The sequence below is a fragment of the Heterocephalus glaber genome, unplaced genomic scaffold (genome assembly GCF_053883595.1).
Source record: "Heterocephalus glaber isolate CG9 unplaced genomic scaffold, H.glaber_assembly_v1.0 deba00000621, whole genome shotgun sequence".
Lineage (NCBI taxonomy): Eukaryota > Metazoa > Chordata > Mammalia > Rodentia > Bathyergidae > Heterocephalus > Heterocephalus glaber.
Genome location: NW_028258153.1, coordinates 2,564,383 through 2,578,258, shown reverse-complemented (window position 1 = coordinate 2,578,258; position 13,876 = coordinate 2,564,383). Strand labels below are relative to the sequence as shown.

Sequence of the window (13,876 nt, the reverse complement as noted above, 5' to 3'; positions counted from 1 at the left end):
AAAACCATTAAAACAGTGAGAAGTTATAAAGCTACTTAAAACATTTCAATAGCTTAAGCTAATTCTTTGCCACTCTGCTTTCCCAAGTAACATGTTACAGAACATCTTCAAAGTCAGTATGCTCTTTATACCTGTTTCCTCTTGTCCTCCAGGAAGCATAAATGTTTGACTGAATTAGAATAAACTATCAAACTCCTATTTTGGGGGGCTTTTCTCTTTTCCTAAATTTTCTCTGACATAGCTATTACTGGGGTAATGAAAAATTTAATTTTAACAGCTGTGAATTACATTTAAAGTTTCATGTGCAACAGTTCAAAAGTTATTTGTTTCCATTCTATGATTTATCTAAAAAGGATTTAAGATAATTTTAGGAATTTATAGCAAGCTACAAAATAAAAGAGAAAGAAATAAAACAGAGATACAAATCAGAGTCAGAAAATGTTAATACTGAATTAAAACCTAAAGGCCTAAGTTTTACCAGGAAGGGTCACAAATTTGACTCTAAACCTTCTAAGAGTCAATCCAAAAAGAGATTTGGTCAAAGCTTACGTTCTTAAGACTCCTTAAAATGAGTTTAATGTGTATGTGCACATGTATTTGAGTATTCATGCATAACCAAACATATGCGTGAAACACAAGATGCTTAATATTAAATTCTGGTCAATCTCCAAGACTGGCAAACTAGAACTTTAACAGCTACAGTTGAACTGAACAGAATAGCTGGCAAGCAAAAAGGAAGGGACACTTTAGCCAGGGAGTTACACGCTCATGGACAATAACAAACCCATAATTACAACAAGACAAAATATACATATTTGAACAAGTTTAGATAAATGAGCAATCGCAAATTCCAAGAGTAAGAAAGTAGAAACTGCCGGGGATTTAGCTCAGTGGTTCTGCTGCCTGCCTCGCAAGCACAAGGACCCGAGTTCAAACCTTGGTACCAAAAAAAAAAAGGTAGAAACTAGCCCTAGAAAAAGTACCTCTTGATCAATGAAAAATAGAGAAAAAAATATCAATGAAATCAGAAGTCCTTTCTTTGAAAAATCAATAAAATGGATATGGAGAAGAAAGAATAAGGAAAAAAAGAGGTGGCATCACTATGGATATAGATGTTGAAAGAATACAGAAACATCATGAACAACTTTATGGCAATATATAATATCTTAGACAAAATGGATATATTGCTAGAAAAACACAAACTTCCAAAGTTCACTGGAGTGATCATTAAGGATTTATGGCTAGGAAATGACTAGCATGGCAGAGAAATAGGGTGTGTGCTATTCTTCCCCTTAGATAAAGCTCACTGTTTTCAGATATACCACATATAGCAGAGCTTAAAGCTGAACTGAGGAAATGCCTCTGACTTTCGTCCAAAATAGACAATCTAGCTTGACTACCTACTAGCTTAACTTCATCAGAAACTTAGTATCTTATGTTTTTAAAAACAGGTAATGACATAAGCAAGCTAGTATATAGACTGCAAATAAGTATGATCTAGAATCATCTGAGCAAATACGTCTCAGGTGGGATTCACCCAAGGTGTGATTTCCTTTGTTTCTTTCCTCTGCCTTCCCTCTCTCCGTTCATCTGTTCTCCCTTTCTGCCCCTCCCTCCCTCTTTCTTTCCGTACTGGGATTAAACCCAAGCCTGTTCTACCACTAAGCTCCGTCCCCAGCCCTGTTTTAAATTTTGAGACAAGGCCTGGCTAAGCTGGCCAAGCTGGCCTCCAACCTGTGACCCTCCTGCCTCAGCCTCCCAAGTAGCTAGGATTACAGGCATGCACCACTGCAACAAGCTTGATTTTTATTTTTAAACATTTTTCACCACAGAAGAAAATATTTAAGTTTCTCGTTCTGTCCTGACCCTACTCCATCGCATACCCCTCAAGCACTTCTCCAATCTCTATAGCTTACTAAACTACAACTATTCAGAAATAAAAATTTGCTTTTCTATTATTATTCACAATATATATAACTGTCAATACCTTTGGGTCAACATGAGATACAGGACCAACACAGAGAAACTTGAAATGTTGCCTACAATCTGGGGTTTCTCATCATCAGTAAATGTAAGAATTTCTGAAATACTAGCTGGGCATGGTGGCACACGCATGTAACCCTAGCACTTGAGAGGCTGAGGCAGGATGATCACCATGAGTTCAAAACCTGCCTGAGCCACACAGTGAGTTCAAGGACAGCCTAAACTACATAGTGAGACTCTGTCTCAAAAAACAAACAAAACAAAGGGCTGGGGATTTAGCTCAGTGGCACCGTACCTGCCTTGCAAGTGCAAGGTCCTGAGTTCGATCCCTGGTACTGGGAGAGAAAAAGAAAAAAAAGAATTTTTGAAATACTTTAATTCAAGGACTCCCATTTTTCCTTGACTGGTAGAGGTTTGGGAACTACAAGTTTAAAGTTCACTGCACTAAAGAGAGCTGTATGAGAAATGATGTAATGTAAGACAGAATAAGTAAAATTCAGTCATTTAAATTCAACTTTATGTATGCATGTATGCACGCAAAATCAAGTTTTAACTGTCAATTTGTAATTACACTCATTTGAAAAATAAGATCAAGCCAAAACCTTTTTCAATTTTTTAAAATGCTAGTTCACATTTCAAATTAGCATGGTTTACATTTAGTAGTATAATCATTAATAATAATTTGAACAAGGTAAAGAAAAAATCTCCAGGACTAGCTAATTCCTCTTGATATAGCATTCAAAATATATGGCCTCTCCACACAGTTACCATTTATAAACAGTAACAAAGAGGCTGGCATGGTAGCACACACCTGTAAGCCTGTGTCACTTGTAATCCCAACATTCCGGGAGGCTGAGGCTAGAAAGTTCAAGCTCAGCCTGGGTAATTTATCAAGATTCTGTCTCAAAATAAAAAACAAAACAGGGCTGGGGATTGTAGCTCAGTGTGAAGGCCCTAGGGTCAATCTCCAGTAGCAGAGGAAAAAAAAAAGTAAGAAATAAGTCTGCTAAAGCAAATTTAAACTCACATAATGTACTATTAATTTACAAATGCTTTGAAAACATTCTGCAGAAGAGGAAAAAAAAGAGATGGATTGAGGGAAGGTAGAAGGGGAAAGGAGAAGGGAAACGAAGAGTAAGGAGGGAGGGCAGGCGAGGGAAGGCGGCAGAAAGACACAAACACAAACCTGCAAATATTCTGATGTAACTTCTCCTGAAGTTCAATGAAGCTGTCGTATCGATCCTTAGTAAACTTTATGTTCCGGAGAACTGCCGCTACCGCAAAAGGGCGTACTTTAGCGGTCTGAAATTCATAATTACATTAGAAATGGTAAAGATTAAGCCTTTTTCTTTGTAATAATATCTTATACTAGAAAGGCAGCTACACTCTTGGAAGTGTCACGAATTTTTATTCAAACAAGTATCTATATTTAATTATTTAATCAACAAATACATTTCAGTAAGATTTGTCAAAATGTACTGAGAAAACACTAATCTTTAAATAATTTGCTCATAGTTCATATTTTTACCAAAATAATTTCCCCAAACTTTATCTTAAAAAATTTCATTGATATTCCACAATTTAAACAATTATATCTCCAATGTGCTTCCTTTATTTACTTTATTTTTGCAGTGCTGGTCATCGAACTCAGGGCCTTGTGCTTGTTAAACAAGCCCTCCGTCACTGAGTTACTTCCCCAGCCCTCAAATATATTTTTAGTAAGTATTTGGATATTTTCCCAAATTATTTATGGAGAACAAGTATTCTGTTTTCTTTTCGTCTTGGTAGTAAATGAACAATTTTTTAAGGGCTAGAGGCTAAAAACACATCTATTTCAGCAAAGGATCAATTGCTGAAAAAAATTAAAATTGGCAAAGGGGTCAGTTTTATTCCTTTTTCGTCCCTACCATAGAGATGCATACATAAAAGAATTTTTTTGCGTTTTATTTTTTTATTGGTACATTTTAGGTATACATAATGATAACGTTCATTACAGGGCATTTGTGCCCGTATATGATATATCTTGCTTCTTTTTTTCCCATTCCCCTCCCTTCCGTTCAACCCCTCTTCTTCTCCTTATTTACAAAAGCTTTGTTTTCATCACATAAAAGAAATTTCTTAAAGGGAAAAATAAGAATTTATCTTTATTACCTCTTCTGTGACAATCAACTTTTGGATTTCTCCATTAGGCATTACCCGTTTATACACCGGAGCTTTTATCCTAAAGTAATATTGGAACAAAGTTACTCATAACTAACCAAAACATTTGGTACATTAATGATATTCTGTGCTTGTACATAGTATAGAACAATCAACAGAATTAGTGTAATGGGTTGAATTACAGAATCTCAAATTGTGATTGAATATTTTTTAAAAATAACAAACTTTCTAACATTTAAAGTTGTCCAAAAAATGATACAAAATGCTTCATGGCAAACAGTTTCCTGTCACTGGAGTCCCAGCAAAGGCTACAAAATCATTGACAAAGCATTGTTCAAGGGGGTGAATTAGATAATCTTTAAGTTTTATTGCAATCATAAAATTCTGAGCTTTGAAGAAAAAATTGGGCTTATTAAAGATACATATTTCCTGGTCCTGGACCTACTGAATCAGAAAAGTCAAGACAAAGACTTGGTAACAGTCTTTTCCATGTGATTCTTATGACCAGAGGTTAGAAACTACCATTTTAGGACAGTGTTTCTCAAGCTTCAGCGCATATTCAATCAGCTGAGGAGTCTGTTAAGCTTCAGATCCTGATCCAATGAGTCTGAAATGGAGACTGAGAGTCTGCATTTCTCTTCCCCATTTTCACCTCAGTATTGGAGATCAAACCCAGGGCTGCTCTACCACTGAGCTGTATCCCCAACCCTTTTTATTTTGAGACAGGTCTCACTAACTTGTCCAGGCAGGTCTTTTACACTTGTGATCCTTCTGCCTCATGCTCTCTCTGTGCTGGGATTACAGGTACTGGCCACCACACCTGCAAGAATCTGCATTTCTAGTAAGCTCTCTCCTGATGCAGGTGCTGCAGGGCCACGGACCATATTTTTAAGTTGCAAAAATTTTAAGTCACTTTCACAGTTCGGCAGCCAGGTGGTGGCACCTGTAATCCCAGCACTTGGGAGGCTGAGGCAAGAGGAGGATCACCGTGAGTTTGAGGCCAGCCTGGGCTACATAGTGAATTCAAGGCCTGGCTAAACTACACGGAGAGACTATCTCAAACAAACATCACACAGGGTGCCTATTAAAGAAACAAATTCTGATTGGGCAGGTCTAGAAAATACACTCTAAAAGGGTATCACTGACCCTAAAATATAAGAATCCAATTTATGGACAGAATCAACTGGGTCAACCCCCAAACTGTAACCACCTTAACCAAATGGCCAATCACATCATTCATCTGAAGCTTTCATAAGTTCAGAATCTAACTCAAAACAAGGAGGCTCTTATTCTTTTGCAAATGACCAAAACAGTCAAAAACAAAAAAATAACTATTCTTTAATAGCAAAACATCTGTCGGCACATTTTAGGCATACATAAATATAACACTCATCACAGGGAATTTACACCTATACATGGTACACCCTGCCTCTTTAAAAATAACTTTTTTTTTTTTTTTTTTTTTTGGTTTTTTGAGGCAGGGTCTCCCTTTGTAGTTCAGGCTGGCCTTCGACTATGCAGCCCAGGCTGCCCTCGAACTCATGACAATTCCTGCCTCAGCCTCCCGAGTGCTGGGATTACAGGCATGTGCCACCACGCCTGGCTAAAAATGACTTTTTTTTTTTTTGGTACTGGGGATCAAACTCGGGCCCTTGCTCTTGCAGGGCAGGCAGCAGAACCACTGAGCTAAATCCCGGGCCAAAAATAACTATTTTTGATAGCTATTTTTTTCAACTTTCCTACTTTATAAATTCATTATATTTTGTATTAATAAAGAGTTGGAAGGGGCCTTAAAAACTTTTTCCTCATAGATTAAGAGACTGAAACTACAGAAGCCAATTAACATGCCCAAGGTTGTACAACCGTCATAAGATACTCAAGTTTTTCACTTAGGACACTCTACACAAAGTACTGCCTCCTCTGCCTTCCTCCTGACCTTTAACCAGTCCAGTAAACTGCACCCCAGTGAGGTTACCGAGGGAAATGACACAAACCTGCTAACAAAGTTTTTAAGCAATGAAAATCCATCAACCCCTATTTTTAAAATACATTCCTCAAATGAAAGGGTGAATATTTGGGCAAATTTCAGATGGCTACACTCTACTGAGTGTCACTCTCCAGTTATCCTACTACGGCTGATGAACTGTACAGCTGCCAAGGGTACTGACAGGGCAAGAAAAGGGAAGAGATCCAACTTGGCAAAGTATTTAATACACACATTTCCTTACCTTTCTTTGAAGACCTGAAGTCCTCGAACCAATCCTTCTAGACACAGGAGGTCATATCTATTGGCAGGGACGTCAATTTTGTAAAGAATAACATTTGAAGCCCCCTCTGCCTTTACATTACCTTGTTCCTTACTTATTATTTCCTTCTCAGAAGTCTAAAACAAGGCAAAGACAAAAAGAAAAATTAATAACAACTTGTTCTTTAATAAAACTACATTACATACTTTTAGGCAAAAGAAAACATGAAAATATTAAATATTATAGCAGACAGAAAAGGACTCTTACTCAGCTCATACATCTAGCACCCTCAGGCATTTCCGAACAGCATAAATCTATCTAAGGAAAGGTCAGTAAACAATGGCCACTGGCCACATCATGGCTGATAGCTGTTTTTCCAAATAAAGTTTTACTGAAATACAGACAGATCTGTTCATTAATGCATTACCTGCTGCCACACATTGCAACAGCTAAGTTATAACAAAGACAGCAGAACCTGTGAAGCCTAAATTACTTATGATTGGGCACTTTACAGAAAGTTTGTCCATTTCCATCTAAATAAAAGTGAAGACACCACCGAGAACATGGTGGAACAACAAAAATGTCAAAGAGATGAAGATGAATCACCGAATAAAAGAAATAGAACTTCTAGGATATTGGTTCCAAAATCCAAATCCTATGAGCACCCACACCTAGCAAGCCATGAGAATGTGATAATATAAAAGCAAACAAAAACATTCAAAGATGCTCTGGTTGGTTTTGCTATCTTCCACTGCCATGAACTGTTGCCCCTCTGACACCCTACCTTGGAGTCAGCCAAATATGGACTGAAACCTCTAGAAACTTTTCCAGATTGCAAGTTTAAATGAGAGACGAAAAAAGAAAACCAGCATGAATCTGAAGGGAGCAAAATCCTTGAGTAACCAGAACTCTTTCATGCCATTAATAACAGGAGGCCAGAAACAGTGCTGGAAGTGTTCTTTCATGAGCATCTTTGTGAAGCATGGTAAAAAAAATCTTTGATGAATATTACTGCTGAGTGCCCTCAAACAGACAAGCTCACAAAAACATTACAGTGTGTCTTTTTGTTTTTTTCATGACAGTGTCTTGATCCACCTTAGTCACTGGATCTAACACCATGAGACTTCTGTCTCATCCCCAAAATCTACCATGAAAGGTAAATGTTTTGAATTGATTCAAGAAAACTTCCAGAAAAAAAAAATCTATACATAGGCATATAACAGTTAAGGTTCCAGAAACCCAAAAGAACAAAATTCTACAAGCAGTTAAAGAAACAAATCATAAACAAAGGAAAGCCCACCAGAACCACTGCAGACTTCTCAACGCAAACCCTCAAGGCAAGAACAGCTTGGAGTGATGTATTTCAAGCCCTAAAGGAAATCTGCCTCCAACCTGGATTGATGTACCCTGCAAAACTATCTTTCAAAATTGATGGAGAAATAAGATACTTTCGTGACAAAGAGCACCTTAGGAACTTCTTGAATACCAAAGCAGCACTCCAAAAAATTTTAGACAATATCCAGGAAAACACAACGAGGATCACAACCCCAGAAAGCCCAGCAGAATGAATCCATCGGGCACGATAAGAAATTAAACGTAAAGGGGGAGAATCCAACAAAAAGAAAAAATCATGACAAGGATAAACCAATATGTATCAGTTATAACTATCAGTGTTAATGGTCTCAATTCACCAATCAAAGGAAACAGACTGGCAGAATGAGTCAAGAAGCAAGATCCAACAATATGCTGCATACCAGAAACACTTAATTTAAAAAGAAACTCATAGACTGAAAGTTAAAGGGTGGAAAACAATACTCCATGTGACGGGAACCTGAAAAAAAAGCAGGAGTAGCTGTCCTCTTTGCAAATCAAGTGGATTTCAAACCAAAATCTGAAACACTTCTGGTCCCAAGAATTTCAGATAAGGGACAGTCAACCTCTACGTACAAATCTATTGTAAACATGTTTTCATTTCTCTTAAGTAAAAAAACCTAAAGAACAGGACTGTTGGTTCTTAACAGTAATACAAGAAATTTCTATATTGTTTTCCAAAATGGCTTTATCATTTTACATTCACATTAGCAGTATTAGAAAGTTCTAACTGGTTCACACCTAAGCTGACATTTGTTCTTTTAAAACCTTTAACTTAATCTTCCTAATGAGTGTATAATATGATCTTGTTATTGTACTGATTAGTATTTTTCTGATTCTACTGCTGCACACCTTTCCTTGTGCTGTACTGGCTATTTATCATCTTCTTGTGTGTACTTTTTAACTGGGTTGTCTATTTATGAGCTGTAAGAGTTCTTTATATATTCAGGTCATAGGTTATATGTATTATAAATATGGTTAAGGACTACTTTTCATTTTCTTAATGATGTCTCTTAAAGTTCTAAATTTTGATGGAATATCATTTATTAATTTTTTTCTTTTATACATCATATGTTTTGTATCCTAGGAAATTCTCGCCTACCCTAATTTCATGAACATTTTCCCTTATAATTTCTTCTTAAAAGTTTTATAGTTTTAGTCTTTCATATTTAGGTTCATAGATCCTTTCAAGTTATTTTTATGGATGGAAATAAAGGGTTGAGGTTAATTTTTTACATACGGATACCAGGTGTTCTAGTACCATTTGCTGAAAACATTATCTTTTCCTTTGCTCGTGAGCTGAGTTTATGTTCTATAAAATGTTAATGTTAAATAATATTTCAAAACTCAGTGGACCATATATGTGTGGTTCTATTTCTAGATTCTCTGTTTTATTCAAATGATCTATATGTCTTTCCTTACGCCAACATTGCTTTGATTACTGTAGCTTTAGAAGTCTTAAAATTAGGTGATAAATGTCTTCCAACACTGTTATTTTTTTTTCTTTGTACTTTTCCAGGTCCGTTGTACTCCTACATAACTTTTAAATTTCAATATCCAATTCTTCATTTATAGCAAGTATACATAGATCTGAATTCTTATAATATATACCTTGTGTTTTCTAATCCTGCTAAATTCAAATACAAGTTCTAGGGGCTCCTAAAGATTTCTTACTTGGGCCGGGGATTTAGCTCAGTGGTTTCGCCGCCTGCTGCGCAAGCGTAAGGACCCGAGTTCGATCCCCAGTACCAAAAAAAAAAAAAGATTTCTTACTATTTTCTCAAGAAATTATTCTCAAGAAATTTTCTCAAGAAAGCATTTTCTAAGAAATCATTTCTTAGTATTTCTTAGTATATCTACATATAAAGATTTTACTTCTACCTTGCCAATCCTATGCTATTTCTTTTTATTGCTAGACTATTTTGGTTTGGGTCTATGCTTCAAAGTTTAATGGACAGATGAAGAGTAGGCATATCTGCCCTTGTTCCCCACCTTAGGGAGAAAGCATTGTATCTTCTCCACTCATATAAGGTGTTTTTGCTGGAAATATGGAGTACATGTCTTTGATCTGTTGAGAAGGTTCTGTTCTACTTCTAGTCTCCTGATAGCTTTTACTATGAACGGGTGTAGAATTTAGTCCAATACTTTTTCTGCAGCTACTGATAGGATCATATGGCTTTTTCCTTTTCTCTGTTAAAATGATGACTTTTGGGGGTGGATCTTCCAACGCTGAACCAACACTGCCATCACTATAATAAAACCACTTACCACATACTGCCAGATCTGACTTCTAATAGTTTCTTTTGTTAGGCAAATTTTTATTTATGTTCATACTTTTCTCTTCTATTATCTTTATCCAGTTTTAGGATTAGCACAATGTTGAGTTCCTAAAATGAAGGGAGATGTGCTCCTTTTTTCTGCTTTAAATGTTTGATATAATTTATCAGCTAATATGTTTATGAGCCTGTTGTTGTTATATAAGTAGGTTTTCAAGCTAGTAATATACTTTAATAGGTGCTATTCAAATTTTATATTTCTTCCAGAGTCGGTTTCATTAATTTGTCTTCCAAGGTACTTCCTAGAAGTTGTCAAATTTATTTCAAAAAAGATTTTTGTAATATGCTTTCTATATCCTTTTAAATTCTGTAAAATCTGTGGTAATGTCCTCTAAATTTTGATATTGTAATTAAAACAATGTATAATTGATATTGTGTAATAGGAGGGAGGGATGAGAAAGAATTAGAGTTTAAATACTGTTCCAGCAAAGCAGTAGTAAAATTATTTTTAGTGAAGAAAGCTGACTCAACTCACAGGGATGGCAGATTTCAGAAGGAATTTATAAAAAGAAGAGGAGATAACATGGCAATGGGAGAAATGAAGGGATCCAAACAAAACACAGCCTAATTTGTTTACAAAACAAAATAAAAAACCACACACGGTAGCTCAGATCTGTCATATTCAGTATCTTGATTCATTAAAAAAAAGTTTGTGCTACTGACAAAAATCTTAAAGAAATCCAAGACCACATAAATTTCAGAGCCAGAGGGATCTACAAAGATCATATTCTCCAACTCCCATATTTTACAGATGAAAAGGAGGCCCAGAGTCATTAAATATAAGACCACAGAGGCAAAGTAATTTTCCCCAGAACACAGAACTTACCATGGCCCAAAAATGAGTCATCTTTGTCTAATTAAAATAGAGTAAACCCCTGAAGAGTAGACTTATACACAGGATATCTGAACAATAAGCAAATATCTAATACATACAATTTCATCAAGTTCCAGACCAAATTCAAAACACAGTTCATCAAATTCTTCGTCAGCTAGGGAAAAACAAAAACAAAAAAGTTAATTTTAATCTGTTCAGCAAAAATGAATAATGTATGTCAATCCTATTTTCTTATTTATCACCTTACATGAACCATACTAAATTTTAGGCATCAGGCATCACCATTTAAAAACAAATGAAAGACTTGCCAAAAAAATTTAAAAAGAAAAACAAAAGTAAAGGCCAGGGATTTAGCTCAGTGGTTCCGCTGCCTGCCTTCCAAGTGCAAGGTCCCCAGTTCGATTCCTGGGATACACACACACAAAAAACAAAACTATTAATGGGATGAGGATTCCAGTATCGACAATAGGATCAGGTTTCCAGTGCTGAGAAGTTTGCATAGGCTTGAGATGGAAAAAATAACAAACTTGTTAGGTAGAGATCAAAGAGAAAGAAGGCTCCAAATCACAGTTCCTATGCAAAAGAACTACATAAGTCATAATACTTAAAATTGTTTGGTGCAGCCCAACACTTGGCGTTGGAACCATGTGATGAGGGTTCTGAGAGCTTGGCACCTTATGCAAACCTTACTATCGCCTTATCTGCACAGGGACCTTTTACATTTTTAGAACAGATTTGTTGGAAATATTTCAGTGAAATCAGGTGGATAAGGGGCCTGGCATAGCACCCTGAAGGAGTGAATCTGTAATTAATAGTTTTCTTCCTTATCCCACTTTGCTGCTACCTCATAGAGCATTTTCAGGGTTTTCACATCATCAAAAATTGAAGACAAACTATCATTACTAGTGTATTCTTATGAAAAAGCTGTTTTAAGAGCAAGGTATGGGGTGGTACAAAGCTCCTCTTAGGGTCAACTAAGGATGCTTTCACTAGTGAGAGACTTTAGGGAGGGAATAAAGCTGGAAACTAATCAGTCCAATATAGGTGAAGCGTAAGGTTCCTGTCAGGAAGAAACAGGGTCGATCAGCAGGAAGAGGACAACTAACGACATGCCAAGGGATTTTCCTACTATCTTCCTGCAAGCAATGGAAGTTACACTGAAGGATTTTTTCAGTTGGGAAAACATGTATAAGATGTATATTTTTCTTTTTATTTATTTGTGGTGCTGGCTATCAAATCCAGGCCCTCACACATGCTAGGCAAGCACTCTGGTCCGAGATCTGCATTTTAGACTGGTGGCTGGGTTGAGAATGAAGAAGCAGTCTCTTACAACAGCACAGGTGAAATAGTGAGGACTTCATTTAAACCAGCCACAGTGAGCATAAAGAAGAAGGAATATGATAAATATTAGAGGCTAAATTTGTGCTTGATGGCTGACTGATAGCAGGTAAAACAGCAAGTGAGCAGGAGCCTAGGATAACTGCTGTTTCCGGTTTTGAAGGGAAGAAAGTGGGACTATCATTAACTAAGGCAGGTAGTAACAGAGGCCCTCAGCCTCCGAGATGGTCCTCGACGATCCTGCCTCCCAGTGCTCATGCGCTTGTGTGAACTCTGGTCTGATGCAACCCAGTCAGTGAGACTGGAAGTAGGTCCCCAGTTCAGCCAAATCGTGAGGTGACTGCACCCTGGTAAAAGATCCAGAGCCAGAACCACCTAGCTAAGCTACTCTGACTCCTGCCTCTTAAAAGCTGTCAAACAATAACGGCATACTGTTCTACACTCCCAAGCACTGGGTTAATTTGTTAGGTAGCAAGAGACTACTGATACATGCCTTAGTCCCCGGAAGTGCAGAGCTGTCCGAACAAGAGCCAAAACCAAGGCAGTAACTCAAGAACCTGACAGCAATCTGTGAGGAATGTAAAGGAGACCCTAAGGGCCTTAAAAATGTTCACAGAAGCCTCATAGTCTTTAATCAGGATGCAGGTGAGCACATGGAAGAAATTAAGATAGCTACTGGAGTGTAGGAAAAAGGCAGTCTTTGTCATGTAGAGGAAGAAAACTTAGCAACATTATCACCTGCGATGGACTGTAGAAAATATACTTAATCAAAGCAGTGGTGTAACTAAGATTTCCAGACAGTGTGCAATGTGCAGCCTTGGTCTTTTCTTAGGATTATGTAAGAGAAGAGATAAACTAAAGGAAGGGCTACTAAACCAAAAGAACTAAGATGCTGACGATTTTAAAAATGTTCAGCCTCTCAAGATGTTAAACAATATTAAAATTAGGAAATAACTTCTGAGCAAAGACCAAATCCAAGGCATAAGATAGAATCAATCAAGGGTATGACTGAAAAATCTTAAGAGTCAGAAAGATCATAATCACAATTCATACAAAAGGCACAATAAAGGAATTAGGGGTGTGTCTAACAAATCCAATTAATCACACAAGAAAGCTTAATTAAGAGAACTGTATGAGCAGATGCCCAAAGTACAGAAACAACTTATTTCAGAGATTTGTGGCTGTCTTTTTAACTAATGAAATAGAAGCCAGTAAAACTCAATGAAGACCCACAAAATACACAGGCAGAAACACTGCCAGCTTGCATGGAAAGGGGCAGAAACTGACAGAATTAAGTCTTTGAACCCCCAAATTCTATTAGCAAGAAGTAGACCGAGAAAACTAATCAGCTGTGAAGCACGTGTTTTCTGGAGATCCCACTCAGAGTGTGGAATCAAGAGCCTCCAGGGCAGGGCACAGAGGCATGGAGAATTATCCCAGGCTTTGAGACCTAATTAAGAACATCCAACAGGAGCCAGGGATGTAGCTCAGTGGTGCTGCGCCTGCCTGGCAAGTGCAAGGTCCTGAGTTCAAGTCCCAGGTACTGGAATAAAAAAATTCCAACATAGCCAGGCATGATGGCACACCCCTGTAATCTCAGCACTCAG

At 37.1% G+C, this 13,876-nt stretch overlaps 1 protein-coding gene across 1 annotated transcript in view; it reads right to left on the bottom strand.

The window, feature by feature from the left end:
• The window catches only part of Farsb (phenylalanyl-tRNA synthetase subunit beta), a 67,874-nt gene that overhangs the window by 48,880 nt on the left and 5,118 nt on the right, over positions 1-13,876 (bottom strand). The window contains exons 2-5 of the mRNA XM_004864478.3: positions 11,030-11,085; positions 6,372-6,526; positions 4,135-4,204; positions 3,170-3,285 (exon numbers count right to left, since the gene is read on the bottom strand). Of these exons, the coding sequence (XP_004864535.1) occupies positions 3,170-3,285; positions 4,135-4,204; positions 6,372-6,526; positions 11,030-11,085 (397 nt within the window). The remainder of the gene's footprint in view (positions 1-3,169; positions 3,286-4,134; positions 4,205-6,371; positions 6,527-11,029; positions 11,086-13,876) is intronic.